General features: G+C 37.5%; 1 protein-coding gene across 1 annotated transcript in view; it reads right to left on the minus strand.

The window, feature by feature from the left end:
• Positions 1 to 14,852, minus strand: part of MEI4 (meiosis-specific 4 homolog (S. cerevisiae)) — a gene marked incomplete at both ends in the record, with an annotated part of 18,617 nt that extends 3,765 nt beyond the window's left edge. The window contains 2 exons of the mRNA XM_008944838.1: positions 2,006 to 2,565; positions 14,604 to 14,852. Coding sequence (XP_008943086.1) covers positions 2,006 to 2,565; positions 14,604 to 14,852 — 809 coding nt within the window. The remainder of the gene's footprint in view (positions 1 to 2,005; positions 2,566 to 14,603) is intronic.
• Positions 14,853 to 24,333: the final 9,481 nt, after the last annotated feature.

The raw sequence follows: 24,333 nt of genomic DNA on the forward strand, positions 1-24,333 counted from the left end.
CCAAATGACAGCCTTATAATTAATGGTAATTTTATTTTAAACCTATAATCTTGATATTTCAGTCACCACTTGAGTAAACAGTGATGATTAAAACTGAAGCATAAAGTGTCCCTGAGAGATAGCTGGTACACAACACATGAAGAATTAGTTATACAATTTCCACTACTAATTCTGAATTCTACATATTTATTTCCATATTCAGTTTAAAGAAAACCAAACCTCTAAAAAGCATTTTTCAATAAATCTTTATAAACACTGCAATTACTACACACATTTTCCCCTTTTCCCTAGAGATCTTGAAACTACCACAATTATCCCTTAATAATTGGTTTATACAAATTTTAAACTGTTTGAATCTGATTGAAGTAATGGCTGCCAATAGGAATGACTGTTAAATCAATTTTTTTTTTTGTGGAAGCAAGACATAAAACATCTCATAAAAAGCCATCTGTTTCAGTGCAGTTATTCAGAGAAAAGATGCCACTTGCAAATTATGTGGACATACTCCACCCTACCTAAACGATGTATAAAAGCACTTGGCAGATTTTAAACATCCCTGATCCACCAGCATATTTTATCTCATTTATGATGTGACATCTCTCACACAAGCTTTGCCAGTTTCCTCCAATCAACAAGTAATCCCTCTCTGGATAACCTCTTGGTTGCTCTCCTACATTTAACATTATTTTAATTATTCTTACTTCCCACTTGGGTAGAGGACAGGAAGGGCCTGCTCATGTTTTCTTTGTTCTGAATCCTATAATCACACACAAAAAGGAGTCACAGCCGCAGGACTCTACTCCCTATATCCCACAAATGCTATGTATGCTCACATCCTTTCACAACGCTGGCCAAGGACACTTCTAATTAAAAGCTGAGTATCACACCATGGCTACACTGAAATACAAAGCACCCTGGTATTAGAGACACAAGGCTCTAGTCCTCAAAAAGCTTCAGTAGATGAAGATCTTGTCACAAATGCTTTTGAACCATAATACACGCATATCCACCCCACATCCCCCCTTTAGTTTATTAAGAATATATGTTTGATATTTACATTCTGAGGTAAATATTTAATACACAGTGAGCAGATTCATTTCAAATGAAGACAACTGGGCACAGTTGTAGCAGGTATCTAGGCTCTCATTTTGCTACAGGTAACTTTACAGCTCATCCCAACACAGGGACCTAGTATCCAGCCACATTTTTTAGGCTCCCTGGATTATAGGAATATGATTTTCATTACTCTAATGGTAGTGTAGTTCCATATGGATGTGATTAAAGTGATACACCTAAGTCTCCAACAATTCCACCATCCTGTCTGTTCCAAGTTACTCTATTAGACAGAATGAGAACCAAAAATCCTAAAACAGACAATGGAATTCGTTACTTATGTAACTTCTTGTGAAGACAGACTAGGGATATTTCAGCTGAATGAGGAAACTAACAAGATGATGCAAGGAACAATGCAGAATGATGAATACAGACAAAATGCAATTCAGTCCTATTGGCTCTTTGTGCCAGGGACATGGTTATTTCCAAATTCTTCACTCATTTGCTGTTTTATTTTTAAGACATAAATTTGCAAAGCTCTAGAGAGTGACAGAGATCTTCTGAAGCAAACCAACTTACATAATCTAAGTGCACAAGAACATAAAAAAATGGTATAGTCATTACTTTGTGAATGTCTATCTTTGTATAGCAAGATAATTTTTTTTCCCCTCTCATTTTCTCTAAAGTTGGTTTAATCTTTCTTTTTAACAGTTGTTAAAAGTCCTCTACTAAGGAATAGCCTAGAAGGATTTGAATACATGAGCAAGAACTTTTTCAGATGCTTCAGAGCATTTATTGCCCATATCACAAAAAAGAACAATCACAAATATCTCTAAGAAGTACTCTTCAAAATACAGTAAGACAAACAAACATTTTAAAAGTGCATAAAACCAGCAGAACATTACAGTATACTGAAACGGTGTAGGAAGGATAAAAGAAGTTTTAAACTTACCCTATTGATGCTGCTGTTTCTTAAAATAACCTGAACTAGATTTTTCTTAAATTCTTCCAACTTCTTGAAACACTTCTTCAAAACGTGATTAGATAATTTTGTATCAGTTATTAAATTGATCAAAACACAAACCGCTTCAGTAAGAAAATTTGAAACTGGAAATTTAGGACTGTTATAAAAAATGGTCAGTCCATCAAGCAGCTGAGACACTGAATTGCATATGGTGAAAGAATCCTTCTCAAGCTCTGCGAAGTCTGCTTTAAGAATTCCTCCTTCTGACAGTTTTTTTATTTCAAGTAGATGTTGCAAAAACTGCACTGGAGCAGTCAGAGATCCCTCCTTGCTAGCACTGCAAAGATTCAGTGGGAGAACCCTTTCCAACCACTGCTTAGAAGTGTTGGTGTTATGCTCGGGTTGGTGAAAATCAGAAGCTACGCCTAAAGAATTGAACGCATAGTCATTAGAGACATCACATCCAGAGTCTTCTAGCTGGCTTGAGTAACTCACAGGGTTTGTACATTCCTGATCCAGAAGAGTTTCAGCAGAGGCATCTAGTTTTCCTGAAACACAAATGTGAAAGTTATGTTTGTGTAATACTTAAGCACATGCTTACTGGAAGTGCTGTAAATCATTTCTCCTTTTGCTTCCACATAACAATCATGTAATACATATGTAGGTTTGCTCCCCAAGAACTTCCCATGACTAGAATTTAGCTGTGGAAGAAGGTGATAGTTTTAATTTAAAGTCAAAACTTTCAGAAGGTAGAGTCCAAGATGTTTTATGCTCACAGTAACATGAAAAGTAATTCTGAGTTTAAAATTCCTGATGGCTTTAAGTTTTCACATACATAATTTAAGTGGACATCACACAAACAAATTCAGTGACACCTATACTGCCATTAATTCCCAGGGAAGGACACGTGTAAATTTCTGGCCCCTCAACACTTTCACTACTTTTGTTCTCAAGTACTCAGACCTCTTTTAAAACAGACTAAAGATTGGTTACTATAACTGCATCAAATAAGATTTTCTCCTTAACATGTATTCTTTTCACCCAGGTCACATAAGGAATTCTAACTGCTGAACAGAATGTTACACTTGAGGGGTTTTTTATTATTTAACAAAGAAAAATAGTCAGAATTAAAAATTTCTCCAGTCACCATCTATCTCATACCATCTTCTTCAACGACACAGAAACCATATTACAGAAGGTATACACTGCATTCACACTATTCAATTATTTTTATGCACCACTGTAGAATGTTGTTCATCCTATTTCACACATTAGATACATTTAAGGCAGTGCCTCTGGGCATAAACAGGTGACAACAGACTGTTGTCCCTATGTCCCTGTGCTACCTATGCCAAACGATTACAGTCAAAACAAGCAAGAGATATTAGAGTACTGAAGTGGAAGACCACCACAGGTAAACATCTCAGTGCCATGAGGCAAGGCTAGAACCTCACCTGACCAACTCTGGGCTGTGCTCTGCTTACTGGGGCACAGCCACAAACTGCTTCTCCTCTCACTAGTAATAAACATGCATATACTATTCATATTTCCACCAGGATCCAAAGCAATATCATATTGCTCTACAATTTGCATTCTTAAATGAACAGAAAGGTTTTATAGAAGGTTTGGTCTGACAGGAAATAGATGTTATATTTCATGGCAAGTTAATAAAAGCATTTTTAACACAGAAAGTATCACTAGGCAGAAGTCTACAGTATTCTCTACACTAACAAAACCTACTCAAGAAGTTTATACAGACTTCATTTAATATACAATTTCAAATTGATTCTGACCATTACTTTAGTCTCTGAAAACATACCAGATCATCCAACGAGGGTACTACTACTGAGATCAAAACTGGAAACATGGTTTATTTATTTTTTGTTGAGTTTCATGCCTTTAGCATTCAAAACATACTCAAAACTGAACAGGATTGGTACCGACTGATTCACAATGAAAGCACTAACTGTAAGGAAATCAACCAACATTTCCAGGAGGTAGGAAAAGCAGGGCTTGTAAGGCCAGCCTAGCATTTTAGGTATTAACACTGTTCCCAAATGCCCTGCATACCCAAAATGGGAAAGCACGCAAAGAAGCAACACACACTTCCGATGGTCTGACTAACAAAAACAGGCATCAATCTTGCATGTCTTTTCTCCCTAGGGTTTGGAGCAAAAGACATTCTACAACAAAAAACCTGGCAGTTGTTTTTGGTGCTGTTTAAGGAGAATAAGCCCTCCTAGGAAGTCCATCTACTCTGAGTTCCATACTGTGGATATTTTATTCCTGTTTTTAATCCCATGGGGCAACAAGAAAATTGCTTATGAGTATGTAACATCAGGAAGCAAAAGAAGTAAAGCAAGAACTATGTGCAAAAAAAAAATGTGTGTATGTTTGCCGATTCTCTTGTTGAAGGAAAAAAGGTAAAAAACAGCAGAGGTGAAAGAAAGGATAAGGAAACAAAATAAAAAGGAAAGAAAAGTATACAGAAGTACCTGTAGGAACCAAACTCAAGACTGTTCCCACATGAAAGAGGCGGCCTGTTCCATGTTCAACAAAACACTCCTACAAGGAAGAGACAACGTTGCATTTATGCTTAGGTCCCTACTCCCTGAGATAACAAACTTCTGCCCCACAATGAGCTTTCAGAAACCCGTTACAGTAATTCCCCAACAGCAGCGTATTTCCAGTTCAATAAATAATACAAAATTATTTAAATATGTTCAGTCATTTATATGTTCTGGTAATCTGGGGAGGAGGAAGTTATTTTAAAAATAAATAAATATATCACTCATCAGGAAATACTTGTTATTTCCCCCGATGCCTAGAAACAGCTTACCATTTATTTCTTTAATGAAGGTAAACTAATCACTCTGTACTTACCTACAATTTAAATGAGAAATCAGTCTTGAAGTTCACACCATGTGGTTATCAAGTACAAAAAAAAAAAAAAAAAAAAAAAAAGAAAAAGGAACAGAATTAAGCCTGCCTCACACTTACAGTAATCTTTAAATGGTAATTTCAAGAGCATTACTGTGTATGATAAACTAACCACAAAATTTTACAAGGATTTTATATACATAATGAAATATCTGGTCAAGAGCTATTTTACAGCCTCCTTAAATATGTCACAGCAGATTCAGGATATATTTAAACTCTTAATTCCTATTTAGGATTTTGACTCCTTACTACATTAAGATCCTGAGCTGAAAAACAGAATGGTGTGCTCCCCAAAGCAAGACAGGGTCACAGGAACAGCCTTGGGCTGCAAAGCCTGAAGAACCAACACCCCCCTACACACATCCAGCACCGCAGAAAGTGTCTGGCCTGGAAACCAAGAGCCACAGCAGGGACAAGGGCGTGACTTGCATGCAGTGTACAGTACGTAAACAAGGTTTGTAGGCACTTCTGTGAGGCGTAAGAACTCAAATGAACATGTTGCTGAGGGACCACAGAACACAGAGGCTTTCATCACGGGAGTGAGACGACAGCCAGTCATCTCAGTTCGAATGAGGAAGGTAACGCGCTATACGTAGTCCAAAAGTTTAAAAATTGAAGCAGGGCCCCCAACCAATGATATTACTGTGGAATTGTAAAATAGCCTTAAAGTCTTTGGAAAAACTTAATACACCTGCAGTCACACCACCAACAGGGACCGTAAAACAGAGAATGGGCTTCAATGTGGTAATGCAAGAAACAAAGTGAAGAAACTAATTGAATTCTACAAAGAAAGAATTACTTCAGCTTGAAGCATTAGGCGTTGCTTATATTCTCTCACTTTGTGAGGAAACACAGGGATTATCACTTGATAATAAAAAACAATGACATTACACATGAAAATGTCTCTCAACACCCAGTTAAAATTGATAGGATCACTTCCACTTCAAAAAGGAAAAAAAAAAAGACAATTGAAATTAACATAATCTTAGAAACCTCTCTGATGATACTTCATTCTGCTTTCCAAGTAGGTGTTCAGTCAATAACTTCGAAAAGGAAATGAAAATGTGTAAAATTATTCACATTTTTCCTGTGTTCACTTCTTCACTCCTGCATTTTTCAGGACTCTTTGTTATTCTATATTTCATCTTAATTGATCGGTTTGTTACAAGGGCACTTCACATGAATGATGTATCAAGTTTATTCTTGTCTTAAAAAAAAATATAAATATTCTATCTCCTCACACATATTAAATGTTTTCTTTACCTTTTCTTCACGAGTAAGCCCAACTCTATTCTGCTGTTTCATTGCTAAGCAAGTTGGCTGGTTGAGAAAAAAACAACTCTCTCTCCTTCCTCATGAACTCCTATGTCTTTAGCACACCATTGTTGTCCTGATCTGGAAATGAGCCAAACTTCTGCATGTATCAAAGCAAAGAAATACTGTCTCACATATCTGAACATTTTGAAATACTAATGAAAAAAGAAAAAGCTTCCAGGAGTCTTCAAATGAAGAAATTCTGGAATCTTTGTATCCCACACTTTACCTCTGCATTTCCTTGGTGTTTTGTTTTGGTGGGGTTTTTGTTGTTGTTGTTGTTTGTTTGTCTGGTTTTATAACCAGCCTGGAAAATACATCTCTTCTGTTTAAAGCGAAGGTATTTCATGTTGACATACTTTCTTCCATTTAGGAATAATTTCACAGGAGTGAATATAGGACTACCTAAATTTCACAAATTATTTTTTCAATGCTAGGATTTAAATGCTTCTTGGAAGGCTTAGAAGCATATACTTCAATTTGTTAGAGATTTTGCTTGCATAAAGCATCTAAACATTTAGAGTCCATTAAGAACCGAGAAGGAAGGATCTTGAGGATATACACTTTTATTTTTATGGGATTTCTGTAAAGAGAGCACAAATCTTTTGTACTTGAAGTCAAATAAAGAAAACTTGCAGTAAAGATATGCAAGGATCAATAATCAGGTGATGACCATACAGATTTGGGTCAATTAGTGCTCATCAAGCAGCTTTCACAACAAAATAGCTAAAATACGCTTTACAATATTGACCATCCCAATGAGGTGACTGAAAATTGAGTTCTAAGCCCGACAGGGGATATTTCAAGGTACTGAGTGAATTAATATTACCTATGAAGACTACCTGTCTGAACAGGGAATACTGAACTGGAAGTTCTATGTCTCATAGGCAAGAAGACCCTAACTACCACAGCCACGCTTCTTAACCTGTTTTAACTACATACACTCAGTTTACCCCAAAATTATCACTCTGTTACCCAGAAGAAAGGAAATGAAGCTACACTAAATTGTGAATCTCACTTGCTTTTATGAACATCATTCCTAAAAAACAGTACGTCTTATCAAGAATCTTTACAGGGAAATCATAAAAAAAAATAACTAACAAATTCTCTTGATGGAATAATTGTGTTGGTTTTGCCTCTCAATAGGTTTCTTATACAGAAACCTGGAAAGACAAAGATGCTTCTTGGGTCCCCTTGTCCCAAGTATGGGCTTAGAACAGCTGTAGCAATGCCACCTGATATGATAGACAGCATCTGCTTTCAATGGGAGAAAGTTTCCACAACCAAAACAGACTTGTTACCCATGGAAGGAGCAGTACTCTGAGATTTCAATGAATCATTACACTCCAGCTGGTGCTTTTTCCAGATTGCAAATTAACTTATTTAATTATCCTGAAAAGTCTTCAGCTTTCATGAAGTTCCCCATTGTGTCACTCCAATTATAGTGAACAGATTTATCCCATCATCATACTCCAAGAGCCATATTCCCATAAATCTGTGCTAAACACATTTTAACTTCATTTTTGTCATCTTGTATATCTATTGTTAATTCCTTGCCACTGTCCAAAAAAAACAGAATACTTTTTAGGTTGTGAGACATTACTCGTACTCATGCAAGTAGGCAGCATTGCCACTGGTAGAAGCACAGGAGTACACTTAAGATGTCAAATGACAGTTCATTTTTGAAGTAGAGTCTGTCTGACACCATCACGCCTTTGAGAAAAAGCTGAGATGACACTTGGTTAGACAGGGCTGCCTTTATAGGTCTGTATGGAGAGAAGGCCACGTTTTAGGGGCAGGGGCAGAGGGAGGGAGGGAGGAAGAATATCTTTATGCAGAAACACTGCATCCCCAAGCGCCAGACAAAAATAATCAGATCTGTTTTCCATGGCGACTTCAAACTAAGTGTTGACTGCTGCCCAATCGAGAATCCTCTCACCTTGGAAAAAAGGGAGCTAGAAAAAGAAAGAAGCCAAAGATACCCCTCAGAGGCTGACAATTCCTCTGCAACTGTCGCTCTTTTGAATTCCTTGCTTCCTGCCAAATACCAGGAGGGAAAAAGTGGTGGCAGCACACAGCAATCTATAACAGCAGCTCATTCAAACATTCTGACCTCTAGAAATAGCTTTTACATAAAAACGCCATGGCAATTTGGAAACTCTAGTCTATATTCCTCTACCTTACTACTACGCCATAGTAAAAATATGTAAAAATATAGTAAAATCTTTGCCAAGTGCTATTTAGGATGGGTGTAAACACTTCACACCACTGCATTTTCTTTCTGGAGATGGAATTAATTTCACCTAATAGACTAATATGTTTTTTTTATTATTTTTCGGTCTGATTTGCACTGATCCCTCCATTAAGGAGGGAGCCTTTATGAGACTGCAGATAACATATTCACTGAAGAATCTGTGTATGTTTTGGTCTGATCTTTCTTAATTCATCTAATTTTTTTAAGCACATTTTTAAAGAGAAATCAGTCTACTATCAATTATGTTCTCCCACCACTTCTTTTAATGTAAATAGGCAGAGGAAACATCACAAATTATAAAGTCTCTGTGGAGAGTTTTGACCTTTCAGAGGTTTGAAATAAAATTTTTCAGAAAAGATTTTGCCTGGCTACCCCTCTTCTGGTCTCAAAGCATGCCTTATCTGATCCCTTCTCTGCCTACTAACAAAATGCTGGGACATTAAGCTGAGCATCCAGAGTTTCTGCCTCTCCCTACTGAGCAAGGGACACCCAAACCATGACTTACAGGGAAGTAGAAAGGGAAGAGATGGCTTAATTCTGTGCCCGAAAACAAGACCACTGGTAAACCGGAGATATGTATCATTTATAATGTTTTACTTTAGCTAATGAGCTGGTTAGTTCCAAATCTGTATGCTTCTGCTTTTGCAGAAAGTCTGAGCTTCCAGCAAAAAAAGAAGGCTGGAGTGTCTTCATTCATACTAATCTACAAAGGAAACTGCTCCCTTTTTCCAGATGTACAACCAAATGCCTCAAGAAACACAGCAAGTTAAGGAGTGAAGCAGGATTTTTGTCTCTGGCTCTTACTCCCTGAAGAGATACAAGTTGCTTCAAATGTCTTGACACAGGAAGTAAAATTTAGGGCATAGTATCCTGAAAAGTCAAATACAGCCTCAGGACAGTTAAAAATCAGATATTCACATTACTCGCATTCTGACTGGGAGTTCAGCATTTCCCTACACACACAGAGCCACTGCGGCAGTAGGGTGGGCTGGCAGCCACATGCCGTTGTGAAGGCTAAGAACACAGGAGAGGATTTCAGGGCATGCCAGATGAAGTTCATTTGTAAATGATCTATAAAAGGAAGAATAAACATAAAAAAGGTGGGGCAGAAAAAAAATGGTTGGTTGGTTGGGTTTTGGTTTTGTTTGTTTTTAATTAGAGGAACAAGCAATTCAGTAAATTCGTATCTGCTGCATAAGAAGGGAAGAATATGAAGAAAGACTGAAGGTGAAGCTAAGGAAGAGAGAATACATATTTGATACAAGCCTTGCTAAAAATACACTCTGGATAACTGGCATCCTTCAGCAGTATCAGCCTAAAGCAACCAAGGCAATAAACATTTGTCCTCTACATTGCCATTCCTAAAATACATACTTGGCAAAAAAGGGTAGAGCATTGCGCTTATGCCTCCTTAGGTTGGAGTAACAGCTGCAGGCTTTTCAGACCTCTTTTAACAGAGGCTGCCAAGAAACAATATCATTGTTGATTTGATGAGCTGGTAACAGCTGAGGAATGTCTTAGAGGACAGGTGCCTCAGTCCATGAATCTATCAGTTCATCAATGCTTTGTAAGACCCTTTGTATTTTCATGTAGCTCCAAAGCAAAGTGACAACAGAATTCTCAAATATTCTATATTCATTCTTGGAATAACACCAACAAGTTACTCCTCTCCTTTCTGTGAAATTTTCATCTGAATGAATAAAAAGGCAAGAAACTTTGATTAATACGAAATTTAATTCTTTTCTAGCCATAGGCATAGTTGTCTGTTAATTATTTTTCACCTTACCAGTACTGTCCTGACAATTACAAAAAGATTTGCTTCTCCTCCTCCATGGATGGCTGACCTGCAGCCCAAAGCACCACCACGTAAAAGGAATGCCTGTGCCCTTGTATTCAGAAAGACAGCTGCACATTAAGTCAAATAAGGAACTTCCAGATACAGGAGAGAGAGTGAATATGTCCTGCAGCAATTTTATAAACACATTAAACTCTAACAACCCATATTACCAAACAGTTTACCTGTAGCAAAGCATGCTTCTGCCCTTCAGTGCACAACTCTAAACTTTGTCTCTGAGGACAAAGAAGCAGTCAGGTGGGACAAGAACAACTTAGAACAAAATACCCATTTTTAAAGATATGTTGTCTTTCTCCTTCATGTGCTTGTGCATCCATACTGTGTGCAATTTCATGTGGAGAAGGAAAACAGGTGCTGCAGCTTCAAAGAGCTCACTAATTTCTCACATCAGGGAAATAAAACTCCATGGGCAGTCTCTAATCATTCCTGAGGCCTCTGAAAGACCTGCTATTATTATTACAAACGGCAGGTGGGAAAGGAAAGCTCTCACACTCGGAATGCAGAGCAGGGAAGATACAGCTACAAAGTGAACCTTGGCTGAAGGACTCAAACTCTTCAGCTCTCAACAGGGAGCAGCAGACACAAGCACAGTACCGGGTCCTTACTGCATGAGATTTTTCTGGTAGTAAATTCTGTGAAATCTTTTATCTATAGAGTTGTTAAGCAGAACACAAGAAAGTCAAAGAAAAGCTCAAGGTCTGAAACCTTTTAAGAGGTTGCATTGTTTTAAGAAGAACACCAACTCCAAAAATGAGGATGGAGAAATGAGTGGATGAAGAAAAGGATCCACGATACCTATAGACTACCTCGCCCTAACAACAAGCCCAGTTATCCACAGCCCTAAAGATAACTTCCCTGGTGTGGTAATAAATAGTAAACTTGGGGGAGTATACCATCAACAACAAACCATAACAATGGCCTGATGGATCTATAGTAGCCTTCAGGTAAATAGGATGGAACACGACTTACACCATTTTTCCTCTCAGATTCAAGCTCCTTGTGCCTTCCTATCTCAGCAGGTAGCTGACCTTCATCTTCTAATATCCACAGACTTGAAAGATCTCAAAACTGACAACACACAAAATCCATTATCAGAAGAGTTCACATGTCATACCAAAGTTTATGAAGGAGGAACAAAAAAATAAATGTGAAACCAAACAGTCAAAAGAAATATCAGAAAAAATGGGCTTCTCAAAGTTAGACTCCAAGAGGTAAGAAGTGTCCTTTCAATGCTAAGGAAAACCTGTATGGAGACATAAAAATGATGGTACAGTTCAGGTTTACCACACATTTCTCTTTCTTACACCCAAGTGGTTAAGAGAAACTGAAGGGGAAGACTATGCCCTAACTCCTCTTGGACAGCATGTGATGCAGGTGGGCCTGAAATGAACTCCCACAGTCATTTTGAATGTCAAAAGTTTTTCTGCCTAACAAGTTTATCAACAGTGCTATCACAAATATAAACAAACTTCAAAGGTAAAAGCAGCTACACACTAATCCTTCAAATTAGTAGGCTGTTGGTTTTGTACACTGGAGAAACCAAAGGGATATAGAAGGATTATAGATACCACATACTCACATCTACCATTTATGACTCCATTAGCTAAACACAGACTGAAATCAAAGTTTGCCTTCACTGAAAAATGGGACTTGGTAAGTTACCCAAGATATCTTTGAACAAGCTTCCGAGACCACCAAAAAATAAAATTAGTTACATGTGAAGAGTAGCTTATTGAAGTGATTTGGGAATCATGGGACGCTTCCTAAGTCAGTCAGCCTATTGCTAGCAGAATGGAGAGGGATGTCTCTTGAGGACAATTCACCAGATCTGTATTAATGAATATCGAAATGGGCCAAGTGAACCATAAACTGTAGAGTAAGTGTGCTATTTCCCTGTACAGATAATTAAGAAAGCGCAGACAATTTAGTGCAGCTGTAGACATCTAAAATTAGACAAGATTTATCACAGTTTTGGTCTGTTAACAAACCTCACTGTGACTAGGGCAATGAAAATTGACAACTTTTGGAAGAGGTGTTACTCACCAGGGACAGTTGCTTGCCTCTGCCTATCTCACAACTAAAAGAGCTTACTCCAGCAAGTGAGATATCAGTATTGCTCAGTTCAGCAGCTTACTGTAAAGAATCTTTAAAAAGGTAGGCTTGGACCACAGAAGTGGCAGATGAATTGATTTAATTTCTACTGTTTGGTATGGTCTGCTTAATCCACAACTATAATATCCTCTCCAGACATTAGATGTTAATAAATCTCTCCCGCATCATATACAATCAGTTCTTCACATTAAGACATTCATTGCAAACCACAGCTTGAAAGTTAGTTTTACTCTTAAATAAACTTCATGTTTGGAACAGACTGCAGAAAACAGACACACAAACAGTACCTAAGTATGAATAGTCAATAAATAACTTCTTTAAAGAGAAGGATCTATTCTTAAAAAAAAAAAAAAAAGTAGCTAAAACATGACGCTTGTAGCTAAAGTCTAATACATCCCCCATCTCAGTCAACGTTAGAATCCAGAAATCTTTTCACAAGGCAATAAAGCTATCATTTCGGTACAAAAGAATTCCAGTAAAGCCTCATCAAGTTTTCTATCAGGTAAACCTTCTAAAAATCATAGAATCATAGAATGGTTTGGGTTGGTAGGGACTTTAAAGGTCATCTAGTTCCAAACCTTTTGCCATGGGCAGAGACACTTGTCTCATGACCAGGTTGCTCAAAGCCCCATCCAACCTGGTCTTGAACACCTCCAGGAATCAACCATCCACAGCTTTCCTGAGCAGCCTGTTCCTGTGTCTTAACACCCTCATAGTGAAGAACTTCTGCCTTACATCTAATCTAAATTTACCTTCTTAGAGATTGAAGCCATTACCCCTCATCCTATGACTACAAGTCCCTGTAAAAAGTCCCTCCCCAGCTTCCTTGTAAGCCCCCATCAGATACTGGAAGGCCACAATAAGGTCTCTCTGGAGCTTTCTCTTCTCCAGGCTAAACAACTCCAACTCTCTCAGCCTGTTCTTCTAAGAGGTGTTACAGCCCACTGACTAGCTTCATGGTCCTCCTCTAGACCTTGCTCCAACAGGTCCAGGCACCTCTTGTGTTGGAGGCTTCAAAGCTGGACGCAGTACTTCAGGTGGGGTCTCCCAAGAGCAGAGTAGATGGGGAGGATCACCTCCCTTGACCTGCTGGCCATGCCTCTTTTGATGCAGCCCAAGATACAGCTGGCCTTCTTGGCTGTACTTGTACTTTGTTGGCTCATGCTGAGTTTTTCATCAATCAGCACCCTCAAGTCTTTCTCCTCAGGACCGCTCTCAATCCATACTCTGCCCAGCCTGTATTTGTGCTTGGGACTGCCCCGACCCAGATCTTAAATCATAAAGCAACTAGCTATACATTTTGATTTCAGAGATCCCCTCAACAGTGAACTGACTCTCTCCTTCAGGCCAAAGCATTTGTACCTCCATCTCCAGGGGCAAATATCTCCCCAGAGCCTGGAGACATCCTTCACTGACTAATTTCCAAGCTCATCCTGTGCCTTTGATCTCTCAAGAGTGAGAATGACTCACTCTACATGCACCAGTCAGAGAAAAAGTGCTGTTTGACCTAATTTTTTTTGCTCATACTCTTTAACTAACAGATTTCCTGAATCCTACAGTATCAGTCTTGCAATATTTTATCACATCATAACAAACATTCACAGAATCCACAGTCTAAATATAGTAACAGAAATTGCAGAAATACAGTCCTTTGCCTACCCAACCTTTCTATTATACCTACTAGGGATTCATGCTCTCAATAAATTAGGCTTAAATTCTGATTTTAAGTATCTTTAAAGTGGTAAAAAAAGATACGCAACATGTCTTTAAGACATGATCCAAATATAAACCAGTACATCAATATTCTTACAAACTAGAATCTCTGAAGTTATAGAGTAACATTTTGTATTGACAAGTTTGTCTGGAATTATTCCATATGATATATATTGATTCTGAAGGTTACAAATATAAGTTCAGAGTAAGCATCAAATTCTCAAGATCAATCCCATTACAAAGTAATTAAGTGATCTACTACTTCAAAGATTTGGGAAAAACAGAAATCTGTACGCTAAAGACTCTCGTATATAGGTACAAGAAATGGTGCAGGCAACTTGAAAGCTGTTTGTTTCCTTGCTATTGCAAGATAGTCCGAAATTATTTCAGAAACTTACCACGTTCCAAGCAGAATCTCGGGCAGATCTTGTTCAAAAGAAGTTCCTGACGTAACCAAAGCACTTCAGCTTCCAGTGCTTCAACTTTTGACTTCCATCCAAAATCTTGCTTGGCTATAGTTTTGGCAAGGTGCTCAGTGTATTCTTTGCAACTCTTCTCTGGTGGTTTTGATCTGATAATTGCAAAAGCCAACGCTAGTTTTGATATTTTCAAATACCAAACTTGATTTTCTCTTCCGCTTTTGATTTCTATTACATTAGAAAAACAGAAAACAAAAAAGTAACTTCACTGTGACCCAACTAAGGAAATTATACACAGTATTTTCTTGCCTTTAAAAACTGTTCAACAGTGAGAACAATTAATTTATTTTCATTCCTGCACCATCAAGGAAAGAATAAAATACAAGAACCTGTGCACAATGCGAGAATAAAACATATATGAGCTGCACTCCAGCTATAACAATAAAATTCAGTCAGTGTTTGTGAATATTATGGAAATAGCAAGCACTTCGAGTAGGTTTATCCTAGCAAAATTTTAAATGAAAACGTTACCTCCACTAAAAGATGAAACTACTAAAATTATTAACCTCAAAAAAAAACCCAAAAATCCACTGACAACCTCCCCCCCGCAAAAAAGTCCTAAGCCCATGACTGAAGAGTGCATGCAGGGTTATTTATATTTAGCTTAAATACAATACAAACAATTTCTTGAAAGTGTACTAAAACTTCTGAGGCTGTTGTTAGTTTCTTGTTTGGGACACCTGGTATTGCTGCACTTGAAATTCTAAGTCTACATTAAGCCTCAAGTTTGTAGATAGGTCGATGCATGGAGCTTCAAAGTGATGCAAGTGGATAGTAAGGTGAGTGAAGGCAGCTTTACCAGCTCTCTTATGGAGGATGAGGCAAAAGGCATTACAGGAGTCAGAAAAAGAAAATATATATCTAGAGGATTACAACAGCACAAGGTCTAGGAATGGAAAAGAAAAAAATTAAATTTAAAAATAACCAATAATATCTAGCCTAATGAGCAGAGTGTTGGTTTGATTTTTTTTTTTTTTTTCTAATTCTACACCATTTTTACTCAGTAGTTCACTGCAATTTTTTTACTTGGAAAAAAAAGAATCCAGAAAAACAGATAAAACCCGAACCAACCAACCAACCAACCAAAAATCAGTTCCTACACTTTCATCCTGACCTTGACATCTAAAAATTGTTCAGAATACTATTTTTTTTCTTTAATAGACTGTGTCGAGTAACTCTGAAATAGTCACAGCACAGGTCTCAATAAGGTATCGTATGTCATCCTTTCATCAGATCTCTTGCTCTCACTAAGCTGCTATCTTCCTTTAGTTCTCCTCAACTTTGGACAGTAAGTCATAAATCATCACACATTTATTAATCCATCAGGGGCACTTACAGAAAGGGCTGACTTGAAAAAGAAAAATTCTTTCACCTTTCAAATACTTCCAAAATGCAGAAAAAAACTCCTATACATTCCTTGAACACTGTCCATTCTCACACACCAGTCAGTTACACTTTGACAGGTACAGAGCACACCCTTGGGATCTAACTACCTAGAGCTATGTTTCAAGCTACCATTCTCCACTTCTGCTGTGTGTCAGGGCAAAACCACCTAGTGTAAGCTCCCAGTGCACTCTTAAAGCTAATGAAAGAGTAAGCCCGTAGAAACTGAACTATACTATATATATCTGCTGTTTAAAGCAGCCATGCATTAGATAAATGGTACTTTTTGCAAAACTCCTTACTTGTAGAAATCTATTTCAGACAACTTTTCCATTTGTATCTCAGAATTTCAGTGCAAAAGCAGAAGCTAATTCTCAAGCCTCAAAGGATCAGCACCACTCTGGGACAATAAACTGATCTAAGACTCTTGCTTGCCTTATACATCAAAGGAAATGTTTTAGAAACACAGAACCATGCAAGTAATTGAACTGCCTTCAAAGCTGTGAATAAAATGAAATACATGCAACCACACTGAAAGAAGAGTAAGGAGTGACAGTATGGTATCCAAAATCTCTGGCTTTGAACCTGAAAGGTGCTCCCCAGATCACCTTATCTTCTTTACAGAAATTTCACCCAGATTATACTGAGTCTGTCAAGCTCCATTCATACAAAGTTCCTTTGCAGAGCAGAGCCACAAATTATGGCAGGCAGAAAGATGTCTTACAAATGGCTTCCACTGCTGGTTTATCATTTGGGTATCCCTGAAGACTACTTTGAAAAAGCTTTGATTCACTTCCTCTTAAAAAAGACAAAGATTCACTTTGTGCTTTATAAAATGCTCTGTCAGTATCAGCATCTCCCTTTAAATTGCATTCAGGGAAGTTGCAGAAGGACAACATTTCAATATGGGTCAAGAGATAGTATTTAATTTCAGCATTTCATTAATGTCCAGGTGCCTTTTGAGAGTCACCATCAATACTTTCTTTTCCACCAAGCTCTGTTTATTTCTACTCACACAATTTACTTTTTCAAAGAAAAGTCAGTTAGCTTTTCGATTGCTGATACTCCACTTGACTTCAAGTTGCAGGCTGAGATGTGTAATTTAGAGTAAAGAAGTCCCCAATAAAAATAATCTGTCTAATAGGTAGACAAGTATTACAGGGAACACCAATGGGTATAGTTGAGACTGAATTTCTACAGCTCAAAGAAATTCAGAAGTGTAAACCACTACTTCAGTAGTACTTTTTGACCTCTTATTACTGAACTAATGAGCCACTTTTCTACTTTGTTTTCCAGGGGAGTACCAGATTTTAAACAGCGCAAAAACCTCAGTGCACATGCTAATACAAAACAGACAAGCAAAAGGTTTTCACCCTCAACATGCCAAAATGTTGTTTCCTGAAGGAGATATATCTCTAAAAAGTCACAGAAAGCATGGGATCTTACCTAATTTTGTTTTAAGTCACAATCATCAAAATCTTAAACAGCATTCCACCTTAACACTTATGACATACAGTTATGAATTTGGCTTTTGAGGGAGGCCTTTTAACATCTTGTATAGACACACTTGTACAGTAAAGGTGCCTTACACTAAATGAGTTTAATATCAGGAGAAACACTCCTTTTCTCAAATAATTACTTGTAGAGATGCTGTCAAAAAAAAAAAAAAAAAAAAGGCAGCACAGGTCACAAAATCTGTTCTCCTTAGGAACAAGATGCAATCAAAGCTGGTTTTGGAGACTTTATTCTGCTGTAATCTCAAAATCTCTTGTTTAAAACCAGGTAGTTAATGACAAATGGTGATATAGCTGCATGCATTTTCAGAAACAGTGTATTTCATAAAGCTTTCCTAGAGAATATACAACTCTTTCACCTCCTTTCTATTACTGCCACTATCACCATCTCCGTTCCTTTTTTCTTCTTTTATGATCATGAAAAGAGAAGTTGGTGGAATGAAAAGCAGTTTTAAAAGTTGATTCCAAGTTTTTCACAGTTCCCTAAAGGGAAAACTCTCCCTCAGAAACCACTGTAAAAGAGCTCCTAGAAAATAACACACCGGATGATGTTGTTAGAAATACGGGGATGCTGGCCAACTCTACATTAGCAAAAATTGCACAGCAATCTGTTGCTTTCAGGAAGTGCTGCACCAAAGACCACCAAATGTGAATTCATTCCACTAAAAGCATATTGGCAGCTACAGGGTTTTATCAATAACAATTTTGCTCATATCAGCACAGAAATGACACCAACAGTTAGGTAGAAAAGAAAGTTTAAAACTAAACCAGAAATTTTCCTTGATTGGGAATAGTCCTGGGACAAGAGCAGAAAGAAGCCTAGCTGCTCATGCAAAAATGTCTGACAGGAACTGGAAGGATCAAGAATTATCCATCAAAACACATCTGGTACCCAATTATTCAGCGAGAATAACTTCTTACCAAGGAAGCTCAGTTTCTGTGTTTACTTAGTGTTAAGGGAACCAGCAACCCCTTGTGAGCCCTGCTAGAAGCAAGGCACAACACCCTAACGGCAGATACCATCTAGTGACAGGTTTCCTGTGCAACACCCTCAATCCACAGTCTGACACTGGAAGTACACTCAGAGGACAGGAACAGCCAAAACCACTGTCAAACAGCACTGGGTCTCCAGATTCCTGACACGAGAAATAGACACCTCGCCTGTCTCAGCCTTCTAACTCTCAGCAGGGAGAGGGTACTGAGGACCCACAGCCCCACTGTGGTCCTAGCTGTGGAAAGCTGCTGAGTAATCAATCATTCAGTTGCTGACATAATTACAAAAGAAGTCATGACCTGTGCTGTACAGCTCTGTGTTAGATAACTAAGAGCTGGTGTAAGATCCTTTGAGCACCTGAGATATAAACAGGAAACAGGGTAAGAGAAAGAAGGAGAGTAAATCTGATATATAAATCCTACAGTACTCACCAACCTGCCAGTCCCCCTGTTTTGCAACTGCATTCGGTGCAGCAGCCCATATTAAACCACCAACTACAGCAAAATACCCTCCTGGTAAGTCTCACCTTGTTTCTAACACTGCCTGCACCATGGAAAGAGGAAATAATTCCCACTAATGAGAAGAAATCACACTATTTTCAGATGATTGCCTGTCCAGCTTGTTTTCTTCTCAGTCAAAAACTTCATATATTTAACTGCATTCCAAAGGTCAAAGGTTTGACATTATTGGTTTAAAAAAAAAAAAAAGCAAATTATTCATTATTATTTTAAAAAAGAAAGCATCCATTAAAGCCACGAAATCTGCACCTAAACTTAAACCATTCATTAAACTAATTTTAAGAAGCTATAAATTTTCATATTTCCAAAAAACCTGCAACCCCACAAAAGGGTTGTTCATGCATCTTGCTAGTTAGTGGAACCCACTCTCATGCTGGGAACATGTCAAAACCTGGGAGTTGAGGTCAAACACATGACATTTTCAAAAAGCAAAGACAATTCCCTGAGCCCACTACTGGCACAAAAGCATCCCTTCCTCCCCTAGCACTCTCTTAGCTGTCAGAAGATGCTTTTCTGCCTCTTGCCTCTTCCCTGTTTCTTTTTTTACCATTATCTGCGCACAACTGAACAGCCCAGTCTCTGAATGCACAGCAGTTGCCTTCACTGATGCACACAACACCAGACTAAGTCTCAAGAGGAAAAAAAAGTACTTCTGGATGATATTTGGGTTTTTCTACCTCATGCCAGAATTGCACTAGTCTTAACACCAGAGTGACAGGGCTAACAATAATTTACTGTCTTTAAGAGAAGTCCAGGCATGACCTCTTCATTATGCTTTGTATTAGTACACATGAATTAGAGGAGTTGGCCTCCCAAACAGGATTAACCTAGAAATGGGTACAGTCAAGTCTTCAGTCTGGTCAAAATGAACTCCTCACTGACTTAAAAAAAAAAAAAAAAAAAAAAGTCATTTTGGGAAAAGCCTCCCCCAGCTCCTTGGCCCACAGCCATTGGTCCCTCTCAGCCAGCTCTGGGCTCTCTCTATCCAGCAGAACAGCACCATGTGCCACACTCACCCATCATAAGATGAGCTATACGGTTTGCACAGGTGAATCCTCAGTTCCAGAGCTCTTAAGAAGTCTTTTGGGGGTGTTTTTGGGTAAGGGAGGTGAAATTACCTGATTTTAGATAATTTAGGGTTTATCTAATTTTAGATAATTTAGGGTTTATCTAATTTTAGATAATTTACCTTTCTAAGCACTTCAGTTTTCTGACTGACCTTGGAAACAGTGAAGTCACAGAGTGATGGGGGATAAAGGGACTAAATTCTACTGCAATTTAAAACTATAAGGCTCCTCAAAATAATACCAAAACCCCAAATCATTTGAAATAACTCAACATTTGAGTAGTACTCATTTATGTGATAGGTTTGAACACCTTAGGCATGGTATCTATGTTTGTCCATGAAATTTACACCTAATAATTGAAAAAAATTTCTTCAAACATCATAGATTGAACCTTATTGCTTAAGACAGGACATTTACTTGCAATTCAGATCATTATCACCTAAGATTGAACATTTTAAAAATTAATATAGTAAGATATAAAAAGGACTGTAATGCATTTCACTTCCAGGCCATTCAAGGGCTCAGTTTTCTTCACTTTTGAAATAGATAGGACACACAAACGGATTTGTCAGGACAAAACCAAATTACCATTCACCACTACTACACAGCTAAAAATCTTCACACAGTCCTAAATAATCGCATGTATGGTTTCCCTTCTAAATTTAAGGGTATGGTCTGTCTTTAATAGCATGAACATAATAGGAAAAAACTGTTTTTCTGCCATGATTTTTACTTTAACTAGCCTGTAAATTACACGCTGCACATAAAGGTGAAAAGATTACCCACATCTTTGTAACCTCATTCTGCATTATACAATAGGAACCAAGATATTGACCCGTTCTAATGGAACACAAAATGGGTCACAAAATGATGTGAGTGCTCCAGCGGAACTGGGCTGAGCTGCAGACACATAAGGGCCATAGCATTAAGCGACAATAAAATAAACTTGATTTAATTGGTATGCCAAACACCACACTGTCTTTTGTGGATATAATAAATATTGATAATGTAACAGCTCCATAATCAAGATGAACTAAAACATGCTTTGTGTTCCAATTAAGCAGCTTTTATTGTAAAAATGTATATTGAACCAAGGCTGCTCCACAGTGTCATTTTTAAACTTATACTCATAATACACAGAATCGTAATATGGATCTACCTACTCAGGGAAAAACTTGGTTTTACTACCACAAGCCTAATCAATACCTCCAGTATATATATATATTTTTTTTATAATGGACTCAAAATGATACTGAAAATAATAACGCTTAAAATACATTAACTCAAAAGCATAAAAAAACCTTGTTCAAAATGTAACATGACTTATGTCTTCAAAAAAAATAAACCTTTTAAATAATTGTAGATGCTAAAATCAAGCCACATAAATTCTCCAAAATTAATTAATTGAAAAAATATTATAGAAGGCTACAACTGAGCTAGCTGGCTAGACTTCCTTTATGATCAGTGGGCAGAAATAGAGATTTCTAATGTTAAAAAACGCCAAGTAATTCATGTGATGAAGGTAAATTATGAGCAAGAAACACTTGCTTCCCTTCCTGGGCTACAGTGTTAAGATGCCTAGATCACGCATCTATTGGAGACAGCTGACTTCAGTGAGAGGAGCTGGTGCAACACAAGCAGCTAAAGCCGAGACCTTCAAAAAACAATTGCAGTGTCTAAATAACAGAAATTTTGCAAGGCTAAAATCAGCACTTTTTAAAAGACATTTGTAATCCTAAACCTTTTTAATATCTCTAAAAAAAAAAAAAATTCTAGAAGAAAAAAAAAATCAGGAAAAAAATTTTGTGAGAATAACCTTGTGAACATTTCAATATTGTCCATACACAAACAAAACAGCATACAGGTGCAAAGTAAAACACATGAAAAGCATCAAGTATGCCCAGAATTAAATGAGCATGAACCAATCTGTTTGGCACCTCATAAAGTTACTGTGCATCACTTTTCAGTGAGATCACATGAGGAAATTATTTCCTCCCATTTGAAAATGTGTAAACTCCCAATTTAACGTACCACAAGCACACCCATACTCCCACAGTTATGTGCTTAGAATAACTCTTTCCAGGTTTGGACTGTTCCAGCATTTTGCTTTCTGAACAGAATCTTTGACAGTTTTTTTTAACTTTTTTTCTAACATGCTGTTGTACTGGCACGTGTAGAGAAGAAATATCATACCAGACTTAACGTACAAGAATCCTAAGTCACTCAAGAGTTCAACTCTGCCAATCTTCTTAAAGAAACTCCTCACACTATTGACAGGAAGGACAGCTTATGCACCACAGGAAACTTAAAGAGATAAAAGGATTCACTTCTGCTCTATTCCCATTAGATGAGGCCATGTGAAAAACACTAATGTAACCCTGAGATTTCTGGTTGGTTTAAATTATGTATATGTTCTTCCTACAAGCTGAGAGTTCTTCCTTTTGCATTCTTTTTCTCTCCTCCAACAGGCATTTTTTCCTGTGTCATTTACAATGATACCTGATTAATCTGGCACACAGTACCGTTACCACTAACATATTTCCCTTTACTTATTCTCACTGCTAAAGGCATACACATATTTGCACAAAAGGGAATTTATTCCATAAAGCCTACTGTTCAGAAGTTGAAGTATAACTCGGTGGTGTAAATTTATCCATGCTTATGTCAACACAGATTTCTTCCCCTACCAAAATAAAATTGTGATCACTTAATCAGCTGGGTGTAAATCCATTTGGGTTGGAAATTAAGGATATACTTTCCATCACAACTTTATGAGACAGATCGTGAAATTAAGACCCTTATTCATTTAGAGAGTTTCACATGTGGTAATAATAAAGCATAACTTTACAGTTGGCGTTTGGACTGTGGAAAATAACCCCAGCATACATACTGCCAAGTTACAAGAAGAAAGCAGCTGTTATCTCCTAAGTTTTACCTGCTGCAACAGATGCATTAGCTCTTGAATGCAGAATTTCAAAGCAGAGTTCAAAAAAAGGCAATCATGAAGAGTTTGGAGGATTACACAGGGATTATTTTGTATCTCTCCTTTTCCCATGTTAAAATGTATTGACTAAAATATCACCGCGATTTCCTTTTCAATTTCACACTTTCAGCCTTTACGTGAATAGTTCCATTTCCCCAAGTTGTTAAATTTGCAAGATCAGTATCGTTCAGTGAACAAGCTTCCTCCACGTAAGGTACCAGAAAGCATCTCTTGTATTCTACAAATCTTGTTCTTGGCTTTCTTACACAAATTTTATATTGGCAGAATGAAAGGTGAGATTGTTCAAGAGAAAGCAAATGCTTGTAATACAAGACAAGGAAGAGAAAGAATAGTAGGAGTAGTAGGAATCTGGGACTCCAAAAAGCACACAGTATTCAATGAAGAATAGTCATATATATATATATGTATTTTAGATACTAACATAAACATAACCACATTTAAATAGATAGTGCCTGAATATTACTTTATGAAGCACTGGAAGTTATAAAAGACAGTGAAGCACAGAGGTAGCTTGCCAAACATTCATAGCCAACTCCATAGAGAAATATCTTTTACACTTTAATTCAGCTCAATTAATAGTTCATTCAAATTAAGAAAACAACCAGGAAGTAAGTTAAAAATTAACCATTACTTTCTTCTATTGGTCATTGGGAAAAAACGTAGGAGATTGATTACTATGATTTCTGAATTCCTCAGACCAAAGTGATCAGAAACAATCCTTTCAATTCACTAACATTAGAAATAACCAATTTCAAATAAAAATATTGATAACCCTTTGATAACTAATGTTTTGATAGCTCTTTTCTATTGCATCTGCATATTTAACGCAATCTTATTTTAACAAGGAAAGAGCTAACAACTTGATTTCCAGCACCTATTCCATACAACCTAGCAATAATGCAGTATCTTTCCTTGTGACTTGGGTGAAGTGGGCAGAGAAAAAACTTTCAGACAAGAAAACTATGAATCTAAATTCGTAGAAGCCACTCATAGCTTATCTTCTTCATTAACAATAATTAGAAAAAGAAAAAAAAAAAAAAAAACTGGCAAAACTTTCATGTGAAGGCTGCCATTTCCTTGTAAGGACAGCAAACCTTTCCTCAGCAAGCCACCGCTGACTGGACGGCGGCCGCCCCGGCGAGGTCACCCGCGCAGGCCCAGCCCCGGCG

Source organism: Merops nubicus, unplaced genomic scaffold, assembly GCF_000691845.1.
Source record: "Merops nubicus isolate BGI_N331 unplaced genomic scaffold, ASM69184v1 scaffold21257, whole genome shotgun sequence".
Taxonomy (NCBI): domain Eukaryota; kingdom Metazoa; phylum Chordata; class Aves; order Coraciiformes; family Meropidae; genus Merops; species Merops nubicus.